Source organism: Cyclopterus lumpus, chromosome 4 (genome assembly GCF_009769545.1).
Source record: "Cyclopterus lumpus isolate fCycLum1 chromosome 4, fCycLum1.pri, whole genome shotgun sequence".
Taxonomy (NCBI): Eukaryota; Metazoa; Chordata; class Actinopteri; order Perciformes; family Cyclopteridae; genus Cyclopterus; species Cyclopterus lumpus.
Window position 1 is genome coordinate 24,580,815 of NC_046969.1, and position 23,175 is coordinate 24,603,989.

The 23,175-nt window shown below is 48.0% G+C and overlaps 2 protein-coding genes across 2 annotated transcripts in view; one reads left to right on the forward strand and one right to left on the reverse strand.

The window, feature by feature from the left end:
• Nucleotides 1–1,399, reverse strand: part of chst14 (carbohydrate (N-acetylgalactosamine 4-0) sulfotransferase 14) — a 1,530-nt gene extending 131 nt beyond the window's left edge. Inside the window, 4 exon segments of the mRNA XM_034530906.1 lie at nt 1–238; nt 240–284; nt 287–748; nt 974–1,399. The exon segment at nt 1–238 is cut by the window's left edge and continues 131 nt beyond it. Coding sequence (XP_034386797.1) covers nt 1–238; nt 240–284; nt 287–748; nt 974–1,264 — 1,036 coding nt within the window. The 5' untranslated portion in view covers nt 1,265–1,399.
• Nucleotides 1,400–4,519: 3,120 nt separating this feature from the next.
• Nucleotides 4,520–23,145, forward strand: cracd (capping protein inhibiting regulator of actin dynamics). Its single transcript, XM_034530466.1, is given in 28 exon segments — nt 4,520–4,542; nt 9,047–9,194; nt 11,809–11,946; nt 15,631–15,799; nt 16,189–16,321; nt 17,455–17,610; nt 18,031–18,242; nt 18,348–18,769; nt 18,802–18,840; nt 18,843–19,097; nt 19,130–19,257; nt 19,259–19,420; nt 19,422–19,604; nt 19,607–19,660; nt 19,662–19,739; nt 19,741–19,783; nt 19,786–19,929; nt 19,932–20,158; nt 20,160–20,276; nt 20,278–20,334; nt 20,336–20,419; nt 20,421–20,505; nt 21,244–21,278; nt 21,280–21,321; nt 21,323–21,436; nt 21,553–21,703; nt 22,380–22,588; nt 23,119–23,145. Coding segments are annotated over 27 exon segments (3,525 nt in total). The 5' UTR covers nt 4,520–4,542; nt 9,047–9,133.
• Nucleotides 23,146–23,175: the final 30 nt, after the last annotated feature.

Consider the following 23,175-nt stretch of genomic DNA (forward strand, 5'->3'; position numbering starts at 1 on the left):
GCAGGCCGCACAGGTAGTAGTGCAGCGTCTCCGCCGTCACCGGCTTGTACCACGTCTGCCTCTCCGGGAAGCGGACGGCGGCCGGCGCCCCGACGCGCCGCAGCACGAACTCCGAGTCGTCCTCCAGCCGCTCGTAGGAGCCGATGAAGTCGTAGGACACGGCGCACGGCTGGCACAGGTTGTACACCGGCATCCAGTGCTCGTTCATGCGCTCGGCGTCCTCGTCCAGCAGGTACCGGGACGAACTCGGCGAAGGTCACGTCGTCGCCCTTCACGCGGGCCGGCGGCGGCGGCGGCGGCGTCCTTGGCGCGGGCCTTTCCTGTAGCGCGTCACGATCTCCACGCCGTACTTCTTCTGGTAGGACTCGATCTCCCCGAACTTGTTCCTGTAGGCGGAGAGCAGGCGCTCCATGGGCTCGCGCACGAACATGAACTTGAAGTAGTGCTTGAGGCGGTGGCGGATCTCCTCGGGCTTCAGGGAGGACAGGAACTGCAGGTCGTTGCGGTGGTCCATCTTGATGCTGACGTCCACGCTCTCCAGGGCGCCGTTCAGGACCTTCAGCACCCGCTTCCAGTTGGAGCAGGCCACCTTGGGCACGTAGCAGTAGAGGAAGCGGTACCGGTCGTTCACCAGGACGTGCTGCAGCAGCGTCTTCCTCTGCAGCGGGCTCAGGTCCCAGACGCTGTGGGGCATGTTCTTCTGGCTGCACACGGTCCGGATGGTCCGGTTGCGGATCTCCTGGAGGATCTAAAAGGGAACACAAGTCGGAGACTCTTCTTTTAAAAGGCGCTTTCCAGCATGTGTTGTCGTGATCTTGTCTTAAGGCTTGAATATATATATATATATATATATATATATATATATATATATATATATATATATATATTTGCATGGTCCCCCTCCCCCCCCCCAAAAGAAAGAAACCCACCCACGAAACTTTTCTTCTTCTTCTTCCAACACATCCCTAAGTACCTGCGAGTCCACGTCCACACCAGCCGGGCCGAGCTTCTTCTCCCCGGGCCGCTGGCCGTCCCCCCGGGGTGCCGGCGTCTCCACGCCGCTCAGCATGCCCTTCTCGATCATGAGCAGCAGGCCTCCGGACGCCACGATCACGAGGAACGTCAGCACCGACGGCAGCACCGCGGAGCCGCGGCGCCCGGAGCCCGAGTCGGTCCCCGCCGTCCTGAAGTTGACCACCGAGCCGCCGCCGCGCGACGCTCCTCCGGTCCGCGTCCCCCCGCAGTCCGGCCGGCGGGGAAGCATCGTATTAGTTGTATATGTGTATATAATATATATGTGTATATATATATATATATATAACTATACTATACTATATGGCTCTGCGCGCGAGGGGCAACAGTTGGTTGCCTACCACGTACCCATACTTAACTTCAGGAGCTTGTGTGCAAGCGCAGACGGAGCCGTTTCCGTGTGGACTTTCAAAATAAAACTTTTTTTTTTTTTTCTAGATTAAAACAAAATACAACTATTGTGTGTCTACTTGCTCTACGTTTCCGTGTTGGACTTTCAAAGTGGAACAGTTTTGTTTCCTTTTTTCCCCCCATTAAAACACATTAAAATGCTGTGTGTCTAGTTCTCATCTTAAACAATTTAACTGGCTACAATAAAAAGAATAATAAATAAAAACAACTCTTGTGATATGTCGTACATTCAGGACATGTTTTATTTTGTCAGAATTACACTGGCTGCTTATTTGCAGAATAAGTTTTTTTGCCATCAGTTGTCCTCGACCACTCCTTTGGGACCCGGAAGTACCCCAATGCCTGCTGGGACGTGTAGTTCCTCAGGGTTTAGCCAAAGTTTAGCTGAAAGGTGAAGTATATATATAAAAAAAGATATATAAAAGGTATATAATATAAAGGTATATATATATATTTGTAATTTACCGCAAATACTCGGATATAAATACGAGAAATAACTCTTAAGCATGATTATCTTTAACTTTTACAGCTCAAATGAATCACGAATCACAAATTCAGTTTATTTGAGCTCTTTAGGTTCTATATCTAAATACAAATAAATAGCTAAACTAAATAAAAAATACATTTAAAACCATAGTAAAAGGTTTTTTTACACACATGGTACGGTGAACTGTGTGTGTGTGTATATATATATATGTATATATATATGTATATGTATATATATATGTATATATATGTATATTAAATATATATATGTATATGTATATATATATATATGTATATATATATGTATATGTATATATATATATATGTATATACGTATATATATATACGTATATGTGACGTAACACACACACACACACACACACACACATATATATATATATATATATATATATTTACACACACACAATTCAAAATAAAATAATTATATATTTAAAGGAAAATGAAAAAAGAAGGGTTGTCATATTTTGTTTGACTATAAAAATACTTTAGAGTGAATAATTGGAGTAAACTCAGCTGAGGTGATGACGTCATCAAGTCAGTTGCTGTTCCAACTGCAGAAAGACGTCCTCCCGTCCTCCAAAGCTACGCATCAATCATAGATCTATGTTTTAACACATTTTATATCTTTAAAGCCTATTTCCGTAAAAATGTAATATATTGATATTAATCCTCTGCACGTTTCCTGGCATTTGGTTGAAGGAATTGTCTTAATCCTGCATGGCACGTGTATCAAAAAGGTCTCTTCAGATTCTGAAGGGCTGCTGCGTGTTTTAATGCCTGTAATACGGAGATAATGGATCAAAGACATCTATTCATGCTTTGAGATTTAGACGCTAGAACAAGCTTTCAGGTGCAGAGATTATATTAGTTTTGATCAAGGAACTTCTCTCAGGGCTGCAACTATAACGATTATATTAATTCTCAATTAATCTGTCGATTATCTTCTTGATTAACCGATTAATCTCAGAACATGTGAGAAAGGGCCACAATACTCAGGAGGGGGGGGGGGGGGGGGCAGAGGCGTTCAGACCACATGAGATATACAGCTGGTCCCTTTCGACCGGAAGTAGCAGCGTCTCCACTCAGAGCTCCCTCCAGGTGTCTGAACTCCTCACCTGATATCTCTAAGAGTGAGTCCATCTTCAGTCAGACCCTCACCACCACGATCAGACCCTCACCACCACGGTCAGACCCTCACCACCACGGTCAGACCCTCACCACCACAATCAGACCCTCACCTACACGGTCAGACCCTCACCACCACGGTCAGACCCTCACCACCACGATCAGACCCTCACCACCACGATCAGACCCTCACCTACACAATCAGACCCTCACCACCACAATCAGACCCTCACCACCACGATCAGACCCTCACCACCACGATCAGACCCTCACCACCACGGTCAGACCCTCACCACCACAATCAGACCCTCACCACCACGATCAGACCCTCACCACCACGATCAGACCCTCACTACCACGATCAGACCCTCACCACCACAATCAGACCCTCACCACCACGATCAGACCCTCACCACCACGATCAGACCCTCACCACCACGGTCAGACCCTCACCACCACGGTCAGACCCTCACCACCACGATCAGACCCTCACCACCACGGTCAGACCCTCACTACCACGATCAGACCCTCACCACCACGATCAGACCCTCACCACCACAATCAGACCCTCACCACCACGATCAGACCCTCACCACCACGATCAGACCCTCACCACCACGATCAGACCCTCACCTACACAATCAGACCCTCACCTACACAATCAGACCCTCACCACCACGATCAGACCCTCACCACCACAATCAGACCCTCACCACCACGATCAGACCCTCACCTACACAATCAGACCCTCACCACCACAATCAGACCCTCACTACCACGATCAGACCCTCACCACCACGATCAGTATAAATATATATATATATATATATATATATATATATATTTGTGTATATATATATACATATACATATACATATGAATATAAATATAAATATATTTATATTTATATTTATATTTATTTTTATATTTATATTTATTTTTATATTTATTTTTATATTTATTTTTATATTTATTTTTATATTTATTTTTATATTTATTTTTAAAAGGTCGATTAAGTCACTTCAGTACACCCAGTGAACTCCATCGGGAGTGTGTTTTGTTATTTATTATTTATTCCTCGGGGTGGTTACGTCATTGGTTCCATTGGTTCGTCGTCGTCTATTTTTATTACTTCCGAAATCAACGACGTGACGTGACAGTAACGCGCTCGCGTCGTGACGGGGGGGGGAGGGGGGGGGGGGGGGGGTGGCGCGCGTGCGTTAGGCGCTGCACACCGAACCCGCTCGCTCGCTGCCACACCCTCCCGTCTCCATCCTCCTCCTCCTCCTCCCCCTTCCTCACCCCCCTCAAGCCTCGCACGCGTGTGCAGCTGTGCGCGGGGACTGGCTGTGCGTGCGCACGTGCGTGCGTGCGTCTCCCCTGTCGGACACCCGCACCAGCAGCAGCATCAGCAGCATCAGCAACACAAAAGGGTCGGAGCAGCTCGGGAGGAGCCGCCGGAGCGAGGTGGTGATATCGTTCCTCTTGTTTCTTCTTCTCTTCCTCATTGTTCGTCCGTGTGATCGATTCATTATTATTATTATTATTATTTGTTTTCCATTTCCGCTCGTGACCTTGTCCACGGTGGATCATTTTTCTGACTGACCCGCTCACACATCTCCTGCTCCCATCCCCTCGCAGATGTGTGCTTGTGCGCGCGCGTTTGCGCACGTGCGCTGTATAAATGGGCTGGGACTTTGAGCAATTTGATCCGACTGTAAATGCGCAAACGCCCGATGTCAACAGGCCAACAATATGTGAATACTCGTTTATTAAAATGTATGCGCGTGTGTGTGCGCGTGTAGAAAATACCGTGAATCGATGTAACGCAATTTGGCTTTAATGGTGAGAAAAGAAAAGGCCAGATTCTTTGTTCCACCCGCGCGCCTTTTCTTTTATTTATTTATTTATTTTTAATTATTTTGTTTACCGTAATTAATCGCGTGTAATCCGGTGATCCGCCTCCAACGGGTACGTATCGATCCACGCGCTCCCGGTCCACGGTGATGTGCTTCTTCCACGGTCTCCTGAACCGGGCACCACACAGCCCCTCTATGTGTGAGTCAGCTGGACCACCGTGCGCGAGCCATATGCTTGCAGGCCCGTGCACCAACACACATGTAATGATGTATTCAACCGTCGTTTAAAGGCTTTTTTTTATTTATTATTATCAATAATGCATTACTGTCACCGTGAGTGGGCTCGTGCGCGGTGCTGAGACGTATAGAGACAGATGGCACTTTGAAATGAATTCACAGGCTGCTGGTTGTTGGATTTATGCTGCTGGTTTGACTGGGAATGGTTTGTGTGTCAGTTATAAATCTATCAGCTGTTCATAGTGGACACACCACCGTGTGTGTGCGCGTGTGTGTGTGTGTGTGTGTGTGGTGTGTGTGTGTGTGTGCGTGCGTGTGTGTGTGTGCGCGTGTTTAGCAGAAGAAACACGGTGCCAAACAATGATATATTTGGGTTTTGGATTCTCACACACACCAAATAATCACTGATCAAACGTATACTTTTTTTTTTCTTTCTCCAAAATACGTCCGACTGTCTTCGCAAAGACAGACGTCCTCCATTTTTATTTCGGTCGTTTAACGCCCTTTGACCTCAGATAGAAACCTGCAAATGTGGATCTGACTCGTTTGGTTTTTTCGTGCCCGTTTTTTAATTGTTGATTGATTGAACTCGCTGCTTGTTAAAATGATAAAAGACCGGCATTCTAAATGAACTTGGAGCGTTTCACCCAAAGCGTTGCTTTGTTGTTGTTTTGCATGTAAAACTGTATTTTACAAAGAAACTAACAACTAACTGTTTGAGAAATAGTGAGTTAAATGCTCAGGTCTAAGATGTGGAACAGTATCTTATCACTGTTACGAGCGAACGCAGTATTTTAAAGACTATTGTACAGATATTAGTGCCTTTCTGATGTAGAACATCTTTAAAAATATAATGTGTAAGAGAGGATTATGGTCGTCGCCATGTTGTTTTGGGTTATTTTTGCAACCGATAAACTGAAGTGATCATATCTGGAGGAGCGACGTGGTTGCGACATATACGTCTCTGGTAGAGACCTGTCAATCACCTTGTAGCCCCGCCCTAAAGCATCCCCTGCTTTATGGTCAGTTTGACTATATATGAACATATTTTACTAAATGAACATCACGCTGTATTGAAGAAGACTTGAAACTAGAGATTGAGACCAAAAACTAATGTTTACAATGTTTACTGAGGGAATAAATCAAGAGAAGTAGAGTCATTTATATAGACTTCTATACAACCAGAGGAGTCGCCCCCTGGTGGTCAGGAGAGAGAATGCAGCTTTAACACATGAAGCATTGACTTCTATACAACCAGAGGAGTCGCCCCCTGGTGGTCAGCAGAGAGAATGCAGCTTTAACACATGAAGCATTGACTTCTATAGAACCAGAGGAGTCGCCCCCTGGTGGTCAGGAGAGAGAATGCAGCTTTAACACATGAAGCATAGACTTCTATACAACCAGAGGAGTCGCCCCCTGGTGGTCAGGAGAGAGAATGCAGCTTTAACACATGAAGCATTGACTTCTATACAACCAGAGGAGTCGCCCCCTGGTGGTCAGGAGAGAGAATGCAGCTTTAACACATGAAGCATAGACTTCTATACAACCAGAGGAGTCGCCCCCTGGTGGTCAGTAGCCTGGAAGACATTCAAATCAGGGAGTATAAAAAAAACAACCAAAAAACCCCCACAGTTCCTGAGGGTTCAGGGTTCAAGGCCTTAGGGGTGACTTTGAGATCGGGCCTTTTGAATGGGGGGAGGGGGGGCGTTGGAAACCGGAAGTGTCCTACAAAGCGCTCTCCGTTCATGACCGAGAACAACAAGCAGCGGCCGCGTCGCAAACGGTCCGAACTCGTTTCCCGTCACAACGAAACCCTTTGTGTCCGTCGGCCGGCGGAGACGATGAATGCCGCTCTGTTCTCCCCGGGGGCGGGCGACCTGGCGTCGCGCACACAGTGTCACTTTGTGCCTCCTCAGCACAGACACAAGAGGACCCCCCCCCCCCCCCCACATCAGACTGTACATGTGCTCCACTCAAACACGCATCGCTGACTCTTTCCATTCCTAAAGTCTGTGGCTGCGTCGTAGAGAATCGAATCCAAACTGTCATCATCGACGTGGGAATAATCGAGGGGGATGTTTACGCCGTCACACACACACACACACACTCTCACACACACACACACTCTCACACATACACTCACACACACCTACACTGCATCTCTGACACCTGACTCCAGGTAATGCCCTAGATCCGCAGTGACAGCAGGCAGGTGGAGCGGCCGCACACTCGCAGATACCCTCGCGCGCTGCAGGACGGTAAGAAGGCATTTCTTATACCGGAAGTAAAAATACCAAAACAACAAATAGCGGTTGAAGTGGGAGGTGAAAATCGTTTTTTAAAATTTTTTTTGCAGGTTTTAATATAGCTCAGCATAGATTCCTGTTTTTTTTTTCTTCTTTTTTTTCTGAACCATTGTGATCAGCTTGTGTTGTTCTGGGTGATTCATTCGTTATTCGTTCTGTCTGTTTGTTTGTTTGTTTGTTTGTTTGTTTGTTTGTTTGTTGGTCCACTTGGCTTAAGTGACCAACCTGGCTCATGTGGAAACAGATCACCACGGTCACGTGATACATGTTGCGTGTCGCGCTAAAATCCTTTTGTGGCCACGGAGAGCGGAAACATGCCAACGGAGCCTCACAGCGTGACGTCTGCTGCTGGTTCTGTACCTCTAAGGAGGTTGTTTTATTAAAACCATGCTGGTAGTGCGGTGGCTCGAGGGATGTCGGTTGTCTGGGTGATCCATTGCTTTGCTACAAAAGGGAAATATCTCATAAGCTAGAGGATGGGGTGGCTGTGAAACCTACTGACGTTGATGGTCCTCTGACTTTTCCTTTAGGGCGACTCCTCTGGTTGTATAGAAGTCTATGCTTCATGTGTTAAAGCTGCATTCTCTCTCCTGACCACTGAAATAAATTGTCGTATTTGAATTAATAAATGCCTAAAATACAGAGAGTTTCTGGTGACGCACACGATTCGACATCCGGACCGGAGAACGAGAACTCTCTTGATTGGAATGTGAACCGGATGACTGAGTCAGTTTGAACCACCGTGTAGCGACTTGCTTTACACGCACACACACACACACACACACACACACACACACACACACACAAACACACACACACACACACACACACCTGATATGTATTGCAAGCAATTCACGGAGGGGACCATATTTGGGCTGCGTTCTGGTACAGACCTCTCAATCAGCTTTAACACATGAAGCATAGACTTCTATACAACCAGAGGAGTCGCCCCCTGGTGGTCAGGAAAGAGAATGCAGCTTTAACACATGAAGCATAGACTTCTATACAACCAGAGGAGTCGCCCTCTGGTGGTCAGGAGAGAGAATGCAGCTTTAACACATGAAGCGTAGACTTCTATACAACCAGAGGAGTCACCCCCTGGTGGTCAGGAGAGAGAATGCAGCTTTAACACATGAAGCATAGACTTCTATACAACCAGAGGAGTCGCCCCCTGGTGGTCAGGAGAGAGAATGCAGCTTAACACATGAAGCATAGACTTCTATACAACCAGAGGAGTGGCCCCCTGGTGGTCAGGAGAGAGAATGCAGCTTTAACACATGAAGCATAGACTTCTATACAACCAGAGGAGTCGCCCCTGGTGGGTCAGTAGAAGCATTGGCTTCACTTTTCCCGAACCGGAAGTTGCCGCCTGTTTAGACCCCGAGATGATGAGTACAATATAGATTATTGTATGTTCTCCTGTTCAGAAATGCTTCCTCATCCATCCCATGCTCATGTTTCCTGGTTGCGAGTGCACCGACGGACCTAAACAACACCAAACTTCCTGTTTCTTTGTGTGTTTTATTTTATTGTCTCTGTTCTGTGTTCATTTCACGTTTTCTCCCAAAGTTTTCATCTGAGAGCGGCGGCGGCGGCGGCGGCGCTCGTCTGGGTAAAAACAAAAACAAAAACAACAAAAAACAAAGGGGCCGATCGATGTTCCCTAAGGTTTTACTGCAGTGGTGCGCAGCCGTCTCGAGTTGTGCAGCTGAAATAGGTAACCCCCCACCCCACCGCACCCCCACCCCCCCTTCAATCTATCTGCTTTGTCAGCAAGCTGCTTGCGCTGTGAGGTCACGCTGCAACACGGGGAACGGCATGATGACTTTGGACTTTGGTAGTTGACGTCGTTGACGGCGATGTGGGTCGTTTTAGACAACGCCCCCCCCCCCCCCCCCCCCTCTCTACCCACCAACCCCCACCCTGGGGGATTGGGGAGGGTTGAACATCGCGTGATGCAGCTGTATCCTCGTCAAAGGCACATCTCTCATGCTTCTGTGGAGCACATGGCCGCTCCTCGTGCTTCTCCCATCTCCAGGCTGCTCTTGTTTTCGCTGCAGCAATAAGGCTGCAAACACACACACACACACACACACACACACACACACACACACACACACACACACACACACACGTAAAACAGGGTCACACACTTGTTCTTTACACATTCGGACTTGCAGCCAAAGCCTCATGTAAATAAACAGACAAGAGAAGAGTCTCTCTCTCACACGTCCGTCTCTCTCGTGACAAACAAACATGGTCGTTCGCTCCTTGTTCCAACGGCGGCCGGACAAAGAGATATTATTTGCGGGGACGAGACATTTCTGAGAGAGTCTGTCAAGCTCTACCCCCCCCCCCCCCCCCCTCCCACACCACACACACACAATCCAATCACCCTCCACGGCATGCTGATCCTACTGGAGACAGCATGGCTCTCCCTCTCTCTCTCTCAGTACTGTCTCAGACTCTCTGGTTTGCTTGCGGTTGGTTTCACACACACACACACACACACAACACACACACAACACACACACACAACACACACATACACACACACTCTGCCGCTGCACATCAGAAAACCTCTGGTCGGGTTCGGTGGTTTGGCTGGTCGCTCATCATCTCTTTCATTATGAGACACGGACGTTGTTCACAGTTTGTAAACAACGGTGGTGAAAGAACGTCGACTTTGAGGATCTGTGTGGTGAGTGAGATGTAAACATGTATCTGGGGGATGATGCGTCGACCTGTCAATCACCTTGTAGCCCCGCCCCTAAAGCATCCCCTGCTTTATGGTCTGTCTGACTCTAAATGACCATAATTTACTAAATGAACATCACGCTGTATTGAAGAAGACTTGAAACTAGAGATTGAGACCAAAAACTAATGTTTACAATGTTTACTGAGGGAATAAATCAAGAGAAGTAGAGTCATTTATATAGACTTCTATACAACCAGAGGAGTCGCCCCCTGGTGGTCAGGAGAGAGAATGCAGCTTTAACACATGAAGCATAGACTTCTATACAACCAGAGGAGTCGGCCCCTGGTGGTCAGGAGAGAGAATGCAGCTTTAACACAATGAAGCATAGACTTCTATACAACCAGAGGAGTCGCCCCCTGGTGGTCAGGAGAGAGAATGCGCTTTAACACATGAAGCATAGACTTCTATACAACCAGAGGAGTCGCCCCCTGGTGGTCAGGAGAGAGAATGCAGCTTTAACACATGAAGCATAGACTTCTATACAACCAGAGGAGTCGCCCCCTGGTGGTCAGGAGAGAGAATGCAGCTTTAACACATAAGCATAGACTTCTATACAACCTGAGGTGTCACCCCCTGGTGAACAGTAGAAAGAATGCAGCTTTAACACATGAAGCATAGACTTCTATACAACCAGAGGAGTCGCCCCCTGGTGGTCAGTAGAGAGAATGCAGCTTTAACACATGAAGCATAGACTTCTATACAACCAGAGGAGTCGCCCCCTGGTGGTCAGGAGAGAGAATGCAGCTTTAACACATGAAGCATAGACTTCTATACAACCAGAGGAGTCGCCCCCTGGTGGTCAGGAGAGAGAATGCAGCTTTAACACATGAAGCATAGACTTCTATACAACCAGAAGAGTCGCCCCCTGGTGGTCAGGAGAGAGAATGCAGCTTTAACACATGAAGCATAGACTTCTATACAACCAGAGGAGTCGCCCCCTGGTGGTCAGGAGACTGTGATTTGTGGCCATGAACAGAAAGTCAAACACCATGAAGAGACCCGGATGTTTGACCTTATTCGGCTATAAAATAAGAGCTACAGTCAGTTGTTAACACGTTTAATAGCTCGCGAACATAGATGCTGCTGGTGTTCTGGTTTAACGAGTGACCGTGTTAACTGGTGACTCCGTGGTTGCTGGTAGTGACAGAACATATAACGGTGTCCTCCTGAAAGCCTTCAATCTATTTTAAACACAGACTCATCTTTGTTTGTTATCTTCGCCGACCAATTAGGTCTCCGGGAGGAATTTGGCAAAAGGTCAGCAGTTAACACGGTGACTCGTTAACCTGAAACACCGGCTGCCCGGCGACCCGGTAGAACTCGAGTCGGTTACCACAACCAGACTTTTGGATGCTGGCGACTTCTGTTTGGTGACTTTGTCTGCATCTGCTTTTTAGCCTCGGACGTACAGCTGACTTTTTTTAGTACCACCGTTACGACATCAAGTAACAAACAAACAAACAAACAAACAAACAAACAGAGTGGCCGCAGCGCTGATCTCTTTTCTTTTTGCCCTCGATGGAAACGCTCACACCTCGCCACCTTTCCCCCCCCCCCCCCTTCCCCTTTGCAGCAAAGGCGATAATGGCGTCCGCACGCTCGCTTCCTCCTCCTCTCACCGCAGCCGAGGGGTGTGCGGTGACCATGGCGACGGACGCCACGGAAACTAAGCACGACGTGGTTTTAGAGGTAACCGAATCCAAAGGCCCAGGTAAAGAGGAACCCAAAAAATATATATATGTACAGTGTATATATATACATACATGTATATATGAGTGCTTTTGGCGACGTCTTAAAGCGACAGTGTATCCAAGCGCTGTCTCTTTAAGAGCTGCATGGCGTGATGACGCGTTTAACGCTGTGGTTCCGACCTCTCTCATCTCCTCAATTGGGCCGATTCTGTTACAGCTGTTTTCACTCTTTATGCTCTTTTTGTTGTCACTTTCTTAGCTCCAAGTTAGTCCAGATAATGTTCTACAAGTTAAGAACCTTTGTATCTCCGATGAAGAAGAGTTGCTGGTGTTGCCGTTAGAACATTGTGTTGTGGAGGAAGTCGTAATCACGAGCTCTTCCTGCCCCCAGCTGGTTCGTGTTCCTTCACCAGATGGGGGAAACATTCCCCGGTCACGTGACTCTGCAGAGGGTGAACAAATAAATAAATAAAGTGCCCTTTCTCGTTTCACGCATGGGTGCGTGAGCGTGCCCGCAGCAATGCATTATGGGCTTCGTACCAGAGTAGGAAAAAAAACAGCCGGAAGAGCTTTTCTGCACGGAAACAGAACCTCGGTGTCGCGTCGCTGCACTTAGACGGAGGAGGAGAACGAGCGTTAATATCCACGCGCTGGTTTTAATAATCCTGAATTGTGTTAAGAAGAAAAAAAAAGGAAAATGCAAAAAGACCATTATCTCTTTTTCTCGAGTCCTTCTTACCCAAAACATAAAACGGACACATTTAAAGCTAATATCTCCGTCATGTGAACATCCAGGTCCTACATTCAAAATTATAATTATGAAGAAGATTGAAAACATCTCAATTGCTCTGTAGTATATATATATATATATATATATATATATATATATCTCAGAACTACCACCGTCATTTAATCCACGTGAACACTGAACTGCAGAACGTTCACAGGAGACCGGCGTCAACGTGGGCTCTTTTTGCCACGTTAGTTAGATGCATAAAAACAATATCAAAAAGATTACGTAATTACGTAACCAAATAAAATAAACTCAATTTAAATAAAGTAGGCTACATTATTGTAGTATTAGGCACAGACTTTATACTTTAGCCTCTCTTTGTTTTGGTTTTGTGGTCTTTCTGCAATTCTTTGTATTGTTGTTGTTTTGTCTAATTTGTTTGTCCTTTTGTAATCATTGTTCTGTGGTCTGTGGTTGTTTTGCCTCTTTTCATTGTTGCTTTGTGTCTCTTTGTCGTCATTTTGTGTCTTTCATTGTTGCTTTGTGTCTCTTGTTTTGTGTCTCTTTGTCGTCATTTTGTGTCTTTTATTGTTGCTTTGTGTCTCTTTGTCGTCATTTTGTGTCTTTTATTGTTGCTTTGTGTCTCTTTGTCGTAATTTTGTGTCTTTGTCGTCATTTTGTATCTTTTTATTGTTGCTTTGTGTCTCTTTGTCATCATTTTGTGTCTTTTATTGTTGCTTTATGTCTCTTTGTCGTCATTTTGTGTCTTTCATTGTTGCTTCGTGTCTCTTTGTCATCATTTTGTGTCTTTGTCGTCATTTTGTGTCTTTTATTGTTGCTTCATGTCTCTTTGTCGTCATTTTGTGTCTTTTATTGTTGCTTTGTGTCTCTTTGTCGTAATTTTGTGTCTTTGTCATCATTTTGTATCTTTTTATTGTTGCTTTGTGTCTCTTTGTCATCATTTTGTGTCTTTTATTGTTGCTTTATGTCTCTTTGTCGTCATTTTGTGTCTTTCATTGTTGCTTCGTGTCTCTTTGTCATCATTTTGTGTCTCTGTCGTCATTTTGTGTCTTTTATTGTTGCTTCGTGTCTCTCTGTCGTCATTTTGTGTCTTTTATTGTTGCTTCGTGTCTCTTTGTCGTCATTTTGTGTCTTTTATTGTTGCTTCGTGTCTCTTAGTCATCATTTTGTGTCTTTTATTGTTGCTTCGTGTCTCTTAGTCATCATTTTGTGTCACATCCATGGGCTGATACTAAGAAACAAATGAAGGCATAATTACTGAATACTTCCCACATTCTCTCCATATTCATATCGTCCTCAGTATATTTATACATTCACGGCACTTAAAGTCTCCCACGCAAAAAAAAATAAAAAAAATAAAAATGAAGACACACAACGTGGGCAAATGAGTTGACTGTTTAATTTCCCATGATGCCTCTGGCAGTGAAAGCCCACACCAGTTGCTACTTATAGCTCTGAAAGGGATACCCACAGATCCCTGAGCACGCCGTCTGCAGCGCGGTGCGGAGTCGCCGTGGTAACCTCACCCACTCCAGTGCATCCAGTGTACCTCCACCAGCACACAGACACACAACATGACGTCGTTGGGAAAGTTTGGCTCCAGAGTTCATGGATGACGAGGAAATAAAGAACAACAAACGTTGTTGTTTTTTACCTTTTGGGAACATTCTGAGTGCCTTTGTAGTTTCCTTGTGTGTCTCTTTAATCATTGTGTGCCTCTTTGTAGTTGCTTTGTGTCTTTGTGGTGGTTGTGTGTCTCTTTGTAGTTGCGTTGTGTCTTTTTGTGTCTTTGTGGTTGTTTTGTGTCTGTTTGTAGTCATGTTATGTCTCTTTGTCGTCATTCTGAGTCTCTGTAGTTTCCGTGTGCGTCTCTTTTGTCCCTTTGAGTCTCTTTGTAGTCCTTTTGTGTCTTTGTGGTGGTTAAGTCATTTTAAGTCTTGTTGTCATCATTTTGAGTCCCTTTGTAGTTGCTTTGTAGTCCTTTTGTGTCTTTGTGGTGGTTAAGTCATTTTAAGTCTTGTTGTCATCATTTTGAGTCCCTTTGTAGTTGCTTTGTATCTTTTTGTGTCTTTGTGGTTTGTTTTTGTCTCTTTGTAGGCCCTTTGAGTCTCTTAGTTGCTTTGTCTCTTTGTAGTCATGTTACTTTGTCATTGTTTTGAGTCTCTGTAGTTTCCTTGTGTGTCTCTTTTGTCCATTTGAGTCTCTTTGTAGTCCTTTTGTGTCTCTGTGGTTGTTTTCTTTCTTTGTAGACATTTTGAGTCTCTTTGTAGTTTCCTTTGTGTAGTCGTTGTGTGTCTCTTTGTAGGCCCTTTGAGTCTCTTAGTTGCTTTGTGTCTTTTTGTCTCTTTGTGGTCATGTTAAGTCACTTTGAGTCTCTTTCTGGTTTCCTCGTGTGTCTTTGTAATAATTGTGTGTCTCTTTGCATCCGTTTGTCGTGTTGGTGTCTTTGTGGTCTTTCTGAGCCTCTTCTGTCTTTTTATTATTATCTTTTGGGGCATTTTGCCTTTTTAATAGACCGATAGACATAATAATGAGTCATTAAGCAATCAAAGTTGATTACAGCCCCGTGTGCATCTCGGAGAGCTGATATCTTTTAGAAATATTGCAGCTCAAATGTGATACGAGTGACTCACGAGGACGTCGTCGTGGGTTCAAACTGCTGACACGGATTTCTCTAAAGCTGCGTCGGCTGTCTGAGCTCCTTTCTCATCTCTCCCACTTCCTTTTAAATATGAATGAGTATGAACCGCAGAGCCGAGGTTTTCTGCTCATTCCATCTGCTGTTTGGTTTTCCTTTAATTAAATCAATTGCTTTTCACCATCTACACACACACACGGTACAGAAACCCTCCCAGAGGCACCGTCCTGCTCGTTATCTCGCCCCCGAGGGTCGAGTTATGAAGATTGATGATCTGATTGCGAGTGTCATCCGTTGTCTTTGTGCCGGCAGAGAGGAGGCGACAGGGCAAATTCCAGCCCTTCAAACGACTCTTCGGGAGGAAGAAGAAGAGGGAGGCGAAGCGGGGCTTCGATGGAGCGCAGCTGAAGGACGGTTTCTCCACCGGGGGGGTGTGCAACGGGGTCGCGTCCGACGATGAGGAGTCCAGTCAAGATCTGAGGTATTTACTCAGATAAAAGGGTCATTGTTTTTACACATATTTGTCCTTTTTTGCCATATTTTTGCTGATAAAAGCTGCAACCACAGGTGTTGTTATTATTATTATTATTATTATTATTATTACTGAGGGCCTATACAGGAAGTATGTAACCTTCCTGCAGCCTTCATCCAGATGGATTATTTTATTTTCACGACGCGGTTGCACAACATGCTGAGAACAGGGCGTTGAAAAGGCCCGACGCCATTTCAGCCGTTCTGTTTTGTTTGTGAATGGATGAATGGATGAATGGATGAATGGATGGATGGATGGATGGATGGATGGCTGAGTGGATGAATGGATGAGTGGATGAATGGCCCACAGCACTGAAGACGCTCTCGTTCCCTCCGCAGTGAGTTGAATCCCATCGGTTCTCGAGCCCTCTCGCACGACAGCATCTTCATCCCGGAGGAGCCGGCGGCCGAGCCGGGTCCGGATCACACCATGTCCCAGGAAAACGTGTCGGATAAAGTGAGGAACCTGCAGGTGAGGAATCAGGTGGGGAATCAGTAGGTGGGGAATCTGTAGGTGGGGAATCAGGTGAGGAATCTGTAGGTGGGGAATCTGTAGGTGGGGAATCAGGTGGGGAATCTGTAGGTGGGGAATCAGGTGAGGAATCTGTAGGTGGGGAATCTGTAGGTGGGGAATCTGTAGGTGGGGAATCAGGTGAGGAATCTGTAGGTGGGGAATCTGTAGGTGGGGAATCAGGTGAGGAATCTGTAGGTGGGGAATCTGTAGGTGGGGAATCAGGTGAGGAATCTGTAGGTGGGGAATCTGTAGGTGGGGAATCAGGTGAGGAATCTGTAGGTGGGGAATCTGTAGGTGGGGAATCAGGTGAGGAATCTGTAGGTGGGGAATCTGTAGGTGGGGAATCTGTAGGTGGGGAATCTGTAGGTGGGGAATCTGTAGGTGGGGAATCAGGTGAGGAATCAGTAGGTGGGGAATCTGTAGGTGGGGAATCGGGTGAGGAATCAGTAGGTGGGGAATCTGTAGGTGGGGAATCTGTAGGTGGGGAATCTGTAGGTGGGGAATCTGTAGGTGGGGAATCAGGTGGGGAATCAGTAGGTGGGGAATCTGTAGGTGGGGAATCGGGTGAGGAATCAGTAGGTGGGGAATCTGTAGGTGGGGAATCTGTAGGTGGGGAATCAGGTGGGGAATCAGTAGGTGGGGAATCTGTAGGTGGGAATCTGTAGGTGGGGAATCTGTAGGTGGGGAATCTGTAGGTGGGGAATCTGTAGGTGGGGAATCAGGTGGGGAATCAGTAGGTGGGGAATCTGTAGGTGGGGAATCGGGTGAGGAATCAGTAGGTGGGGAATCTGTAGGTGGGGAATCTGTAGGTGGGGAATCGGGTGAGGAATCAGTAGGTGGGGAATCTGTAGGTGGGGAATCGGGTGAGGAATCAGTAGGTGGGGAATCTGTAGGTGGGGAATCTGTAGGTGGGGAATCTGTAGGTGGGGAATCGGGTGAGGAATCAGTAGGTGGGGAATCTGTAGAGGAATCTGTAGGTGGGGAATCTGTAGATGGGGAATCAGGTGAGGAATCAGGTGCACTTGTTTCAGGACGGTTCGTCGTCCGTCTGCATGCGTCACGTGTGTCGCTTTCTCTTCGTGTCCAAACAGAGGCAGATAGCACAAGGCATCAAGTTTGGCCAGAGGCCTTCGTCTCAGAGGAAGAGTGAGGGAGACGAGGGGAGTTCAGATGAGGAAGAGGTTCCCCCGAGCCCCCTGAGGGTCTTGGCCCGGGTAGAAACCGAACCGGCAACGACGGAGCCGAAGGTAACAACCTTTTTACCTCGTGTGTGGGTCCATTTTTAAGGCGAAACATGCATTTATAATTTTTTGAGATTTGGGGTATGCAGAGGGGTTTGTTCACACAGCATTCAGAGACTCATTTATTATACATTTTATTAATTAAAATATGGAGGAATTGATTTTTTGACAGTATTTTCTGATTTGATATAAAATAAATTCTCTCTGTAAAAGATCTTTGATCCAGTTAACATTTCTGTTCTGGAAACGTATGAAAATGTGCAAATATTTAATAAGATAATGCATAATTTACATATTTAAGTATTGAATATCTGAAAACGTGTAGTAGAAAAAATATTGTCTTAATGTAAGTCATGAACTTGTGAAGTTTCATGGTGATATCTGTTAGTTTAATTTCTTTAAATATTGATCTTTTTTACCCAAAAGCAGGTCCAGGGCGCTCCACAGGCCGGACCCCACAGCGCCCCCCCGGTGAGGTCCCCGAGGTCCAGACGAGTCCTTTCGCCCGCCGGCACCATCGAGTCCATCAACCTGGACTCCGTGCCCCAGTCGGCGCCTCGCTTGGACAACAGCGCCGCCAAGCACAAGCTGTCCGTCAAACCCAAAAACCAGAGGGTGTCCCGGAAACACCGGCAATTTCGCACAGGTGAGCCTCCTGTCGTTATTTTTTTTTGCAACGTTCCCCGAACCTTTTAAACATTTTTTTTTAAAAGTGACATACCATAATAGCACATATTTCCTCATTCCCAGGACCTGCAGGAGGTCTCCATTCCCGGCGCGGTGCCAGAGGACGCCGAGGAGGCCAGCGTCTCCTCGGACGACCGACGCCGAGCGTCCGTCGAGTCCTTCGAAAGCTTCAAGAAACAGAGACTCCATGAGGAGGAGAGACGGGAGACGAGGAGGAGGAGGGAGCTGGAGGACATCAAACAGGAGGAAGAGGAGAAGGAGGAAGCGGAGCGGCGGAGGAGGAAGAGCGAAGCCTCAAGAGAGGAGAGGAGGAGGAGGGAGGAGGAGGAGATGAGGATCAGAGAGGAAGAGGAAAGGAGGATGCGGGAGGAGCGGGAGGAGGAGGAGAGGAGACGACTGGAAGAGCAGAGAATGAAACGACGACAACAACAGGAGGAGGAGGAGGAGGAGGAAGCCGAGGAGGCAGCGGGAGCTCGAGGCCGAGAGGAAGAGAAAAGCTAAGAGAGGAAGAGGAGGAAAGAAAGAAAGAGGAGGAAGCGGAGAAGCTGAGCTGCAGGAGACGGAGGAGAAGAAGCACGCGGAGGCGGAGGAGAAGATGAGGAAGGAGCAGGAGGAGCAGAGGAAGGCCGAGGAGCTGCGCTGGAGGGAGATGGAGGAGAGACAGAGGCCTTTCTCTTTCAAAGTCTCCTCCGGGGAAAACAGATTTTTGTTCCAGAAGGTCCACCTGACGCCCGTCACGCCGGCGGCGTCCAGCCCACCAGGGCGGCAGTGTGTCCGAGCAACGGAGAGCGCCCGGGCCTCCTCCTGCTCCTCTTTCCTCCTCCTCCGAAAGGCCCAGAGTCCCCCAACCTGCCGACGTCCCCGTACGTCCCCCACACCGCCATCTTGGTGACGGGCGCACAGCTCTGCGGGACGGCCGTCAACCTGAACCAGATCAAAGACACGGCGTTGCATGTCCTGCTGGGTTTTGGGGGACGACCGGAAGGCGCAGGGAACGCCGCCGACCAAGAGCAAGACTTCGCCGGACCGCAAGTCCGGCAAAACCAAATCGCTCAACGAGTCCCTCGACTCTCCACGGACCAGTTCTGTCCTGGCCGAGTGGGCGAGCATCAGGTCGAAGATATTCAAGGGGGGTGGAGGAGGGGAAATACGGCGAGTACCCGGACGCGGGCAAGAACCAGCCCGACGGCGCCGACACCGACGCCGACGCCGACTCGGCGGCGTTCTCCCACACCAACCTCAGGAAGACCATGTCGGCCAGCGCCAAGTTCTCCATCACCCCGGCGAAGAAGAAGTTCGGGAGATTCAAACAGGAAACTCCGAGGTGTTCGGCGCCGACGAGAAGGACGCCGGAGAGGAGGCCGACCGCTCCGTCTGACGCGCCCGACGCCGCCGCCACCTCGCCGGTTCCGACCGGCAAACCTCAGAGCAGGACGAGCAAAACCGTCCCGCATCGCGGAGAGAGGCTCAGAGGAGTGCATGTTCGCCAAAGACCTCCCTCGTTCCTGGTCCCCAGCCCCGGAGCCAAATCCGAGGCGTCGGAGTCGGAGACGGAGGCGTCTGAAGGTAGAGAGGCGGACGGCGAGGACCAGCTCTCGCCGTTCGGCATAAAGCTGAGGAGGACCAACTTCTCGCTCCGCTTCACAGCGAACAGTCCACCGAGAAGAGGAAGAAGCGATACAGCGCCGGGGACAGCTTCGACGGCGTGCCCTCACCTCTCACCCCCATCGAGCCGGACTCCGACGCTTCCTCCGTCTTCTCCGACAAATCCACGAGTCCCACGTCGCCTCAGAGAGAAGTCGCGGCGGGAAAGAACTCGCACGCGTCCGCCTCTCCCGCCGCCGTCGCCGCCGCCGCCCCTCGGGCCAAAACCGGGTAAATCTACCAGCCCGGCCGCGCACGGCGAAGGCGAGAAAGTTCTCTCCAAGCCACCGATGTACCGGAGGCCGACGTCATCGCCGAAACCCGGCGGAGCCTCCCCGACGCCCCCCGCCGTCGCCGCTGCCCAAAGCGGTCCGCGGGAATCCCGGCGAGCCCGCGCTCCAGACGGGCGGGGCCCGCCGAGCCGTCGGCGGTCGCTCAGTTGCACCGGAGCAACCGCCAGGGCCACGTCCAAGTGGAGGAGGAGCCCGAAGGAGAAGAGGTCCTTCTTCCCCTCCATTAACATCCCCTGGAGGGAGAAGGCGGACAGGAAGTCGGAGCTCATCAAGAGAGGTCGGTTTGATTTATTCGGGCTGCCGACATTCAGTGTCCGCACGACATACCTGCTCCAACAAATGGGCGTTTTTTGGGGGTCTTTGTCATGAAAAACAGATTAAAAAAAAATAAGGGTAGGGTGACAGAATAATAATAATAATTTGATTTGTATAGCGCCTTAAAAAGGTACTCAAGGCAGTTTAAAAGACAAACAATAGAAGGGGCAAGTAATGGAGGAGGCCCTGAACCCCCCAGGGACAGAGAAGGAGGGTGTGCAGGTGGCAGGAGGTCAGAAAGGTATGAAGGGGTTCAGGGTTCTGAAGGGCTTTGTAGGCAACAAGGAGAATCTTGAAACTGGATTATTTGCTGTATGGGGAGCCAGTGGAGGTTTTTAAAGGACTGAGGGGTCATGTGGTCTCTGAATGCGGGAGTGGGAGAGGAGAGCTGAGTTCTGATGTAGTTTGTTGATGATTGGTGGATGTTAGGGTTAGAATAGACGAACAACCGAGGCTCGTCTCTGCAGGCCGTCTCCTCCATTTGCTACAGTGACGTCATCTTAAATCTCTCTCCTCTTTGGGAACAATCTGGGGGAAAAAAGGCGCCATGTGGTCACAGGCCCTTAAAGGGATAGTGCGACATTTTAGGCAATGTGCTAATTAGCTTTCTCGCCAAGGTCGGAACGAGAAGGACTGTTTTTGTCCTAGCATTTCTTTTTGCCACTTTGATGATTAACGCGTTGTCCAAATGGTCCTGCAGACAAACCGTCGCTGCAGAGCAGGCACTCGCTGGAACAGCGCGAAGGTCCAGGAGAAGGAGGCCGGGCCCTTGTGGATCAACGCTGGCTCTGCAGAAGCAGAAGGGCTTCAGGAGACAGCAGCAGAACCGAGAGGATCGCCGGAGCCACCGGGAGATCAAGCTGGCCGAGAAACAAGCCCGAGAGAGAGACAGCGTACGGCGCCTCCTCACGCTGCCTCACACCGACGTCGTTCACGTGTTCTCGGTCTTCTCCCCCCCTCTCACCCTGAGCGCTGACCTCTGCGTCCTCTGCAGGTGGCGCTGGCCGAGCCCCGCCGGGAGCCGAGGGAGCGGCGCCGCGACAGTCCGTCTTCCAAAGCGCAGACGCCGGAGGAGCCCAAGAGACCCGACAGCCTCCTGGGACGACTGGAGCGCAGGGACCACCTGAAGAAGGCCAACACTCTACCGAGCTCCGTCACCGGTGAGGACCCGCATGGCTAAAAGCTAACAACGCAATATATCTTTAAAAATCTGATTTAAATAAATCTTTATTTGTTAAGTGGAAACGCCACAAAGAATTGCTGGAATTCAGAAATGAGGACGAGCTTCTTTTTTTATTTTATTGAATTATAAATTATTCTCCATAGTTTCTATTTTACACACAATAAACAATATATATACTATTTACTATATAGTATTTAAAATTAGAGTAAATAAATTTTAACTTTATCCACTTTTTGATCCCAAAAAAACGTCAGCTTGTTCAATATCGATTATGCTTAAATACATATAATATTTCCAGTATGTCGAAACTCTTGATAATGAATAAAAAAGTAAATACATTTGTTATTGATTTAAAATCGAAATACATTAGAATGTATTTTATATTAGATCATAACTGCAACATTTAATCAATTTAAACATTTTGTTCACAGGTTCACAAATGTGAGAATTTGATTTTTCTTTCTAGTTTTATACTTTTCTAACGTGAATATTTTGGGTTTTGTGTGTTTTGACCAAACGAGATGTCGCAAAGGGGCGTTTTAAAAAAAAGAAAGTTCATTCACAAAATGAGCCTAAAAAAAAAAAACGCGCCTACCAATGGACTTCTGCAGCTAACGCTCCATTTGTTGTTGTTGTTGTTGTTGTTGTTGCAGTTGAGATCTCAGACTCCACGCCGTCGCCGCCCGCCGTCAAGGAGGTGACGAAGCGCTTCCCCTCCGGCGACTCGCCGCAGGTGTCCACGGAGCCGGCGTGGCTGGCGCTGGCCAAGCTGAAGGCCAAAGCCTGGATCGACTGTCCTCAGATCATCAATACACCCCCCCCCCCCCCCCCCCCCCGGGACTGCACACCACTGGACTCTGAGGCACCTGGAGAGTCATCATCACTCCCTAAGAAAAGAAGAAAAACTAAAAAGACTCACCATGAAAACCCTCCTGACTGTGACACAAGTAAAGCCCTCCTCATCATCATCATCATCATCATACCTCCTCCTCGTGACACCCCCCCCCCCCCACACACACACACACACACACACACACACACTGGCTGGTACTATTATCATGTTTAAAGTGCGCTTCACATTCAAAATATTCCCAATACAATTGCACAGATATATATATATATATATATATATATATATATATATATATATATATATATGTAAACATTGTTGCGCGCATGCTCACACTGTAAACAAACACACACACGCACACACAAAGCGTCCCACGTGTCGCCGTCGGCCATCACGGCCGGCCGTTGCAATAGCCAAGGCCCTCAATTGTTTTGTATTATATTTTGTAACCGTGGTTGTATATGAATCGGCCGGCTCCGCGGTGGAAGGTGAAGCTGACGCGTGACGGTGTTTTAATGAACAGATGACTGTCGGTGTTTAAGGGCTACAGGAACCAGAACTCACCGTGACCCCTATGACCCCCGGCGGATCTGCTACAG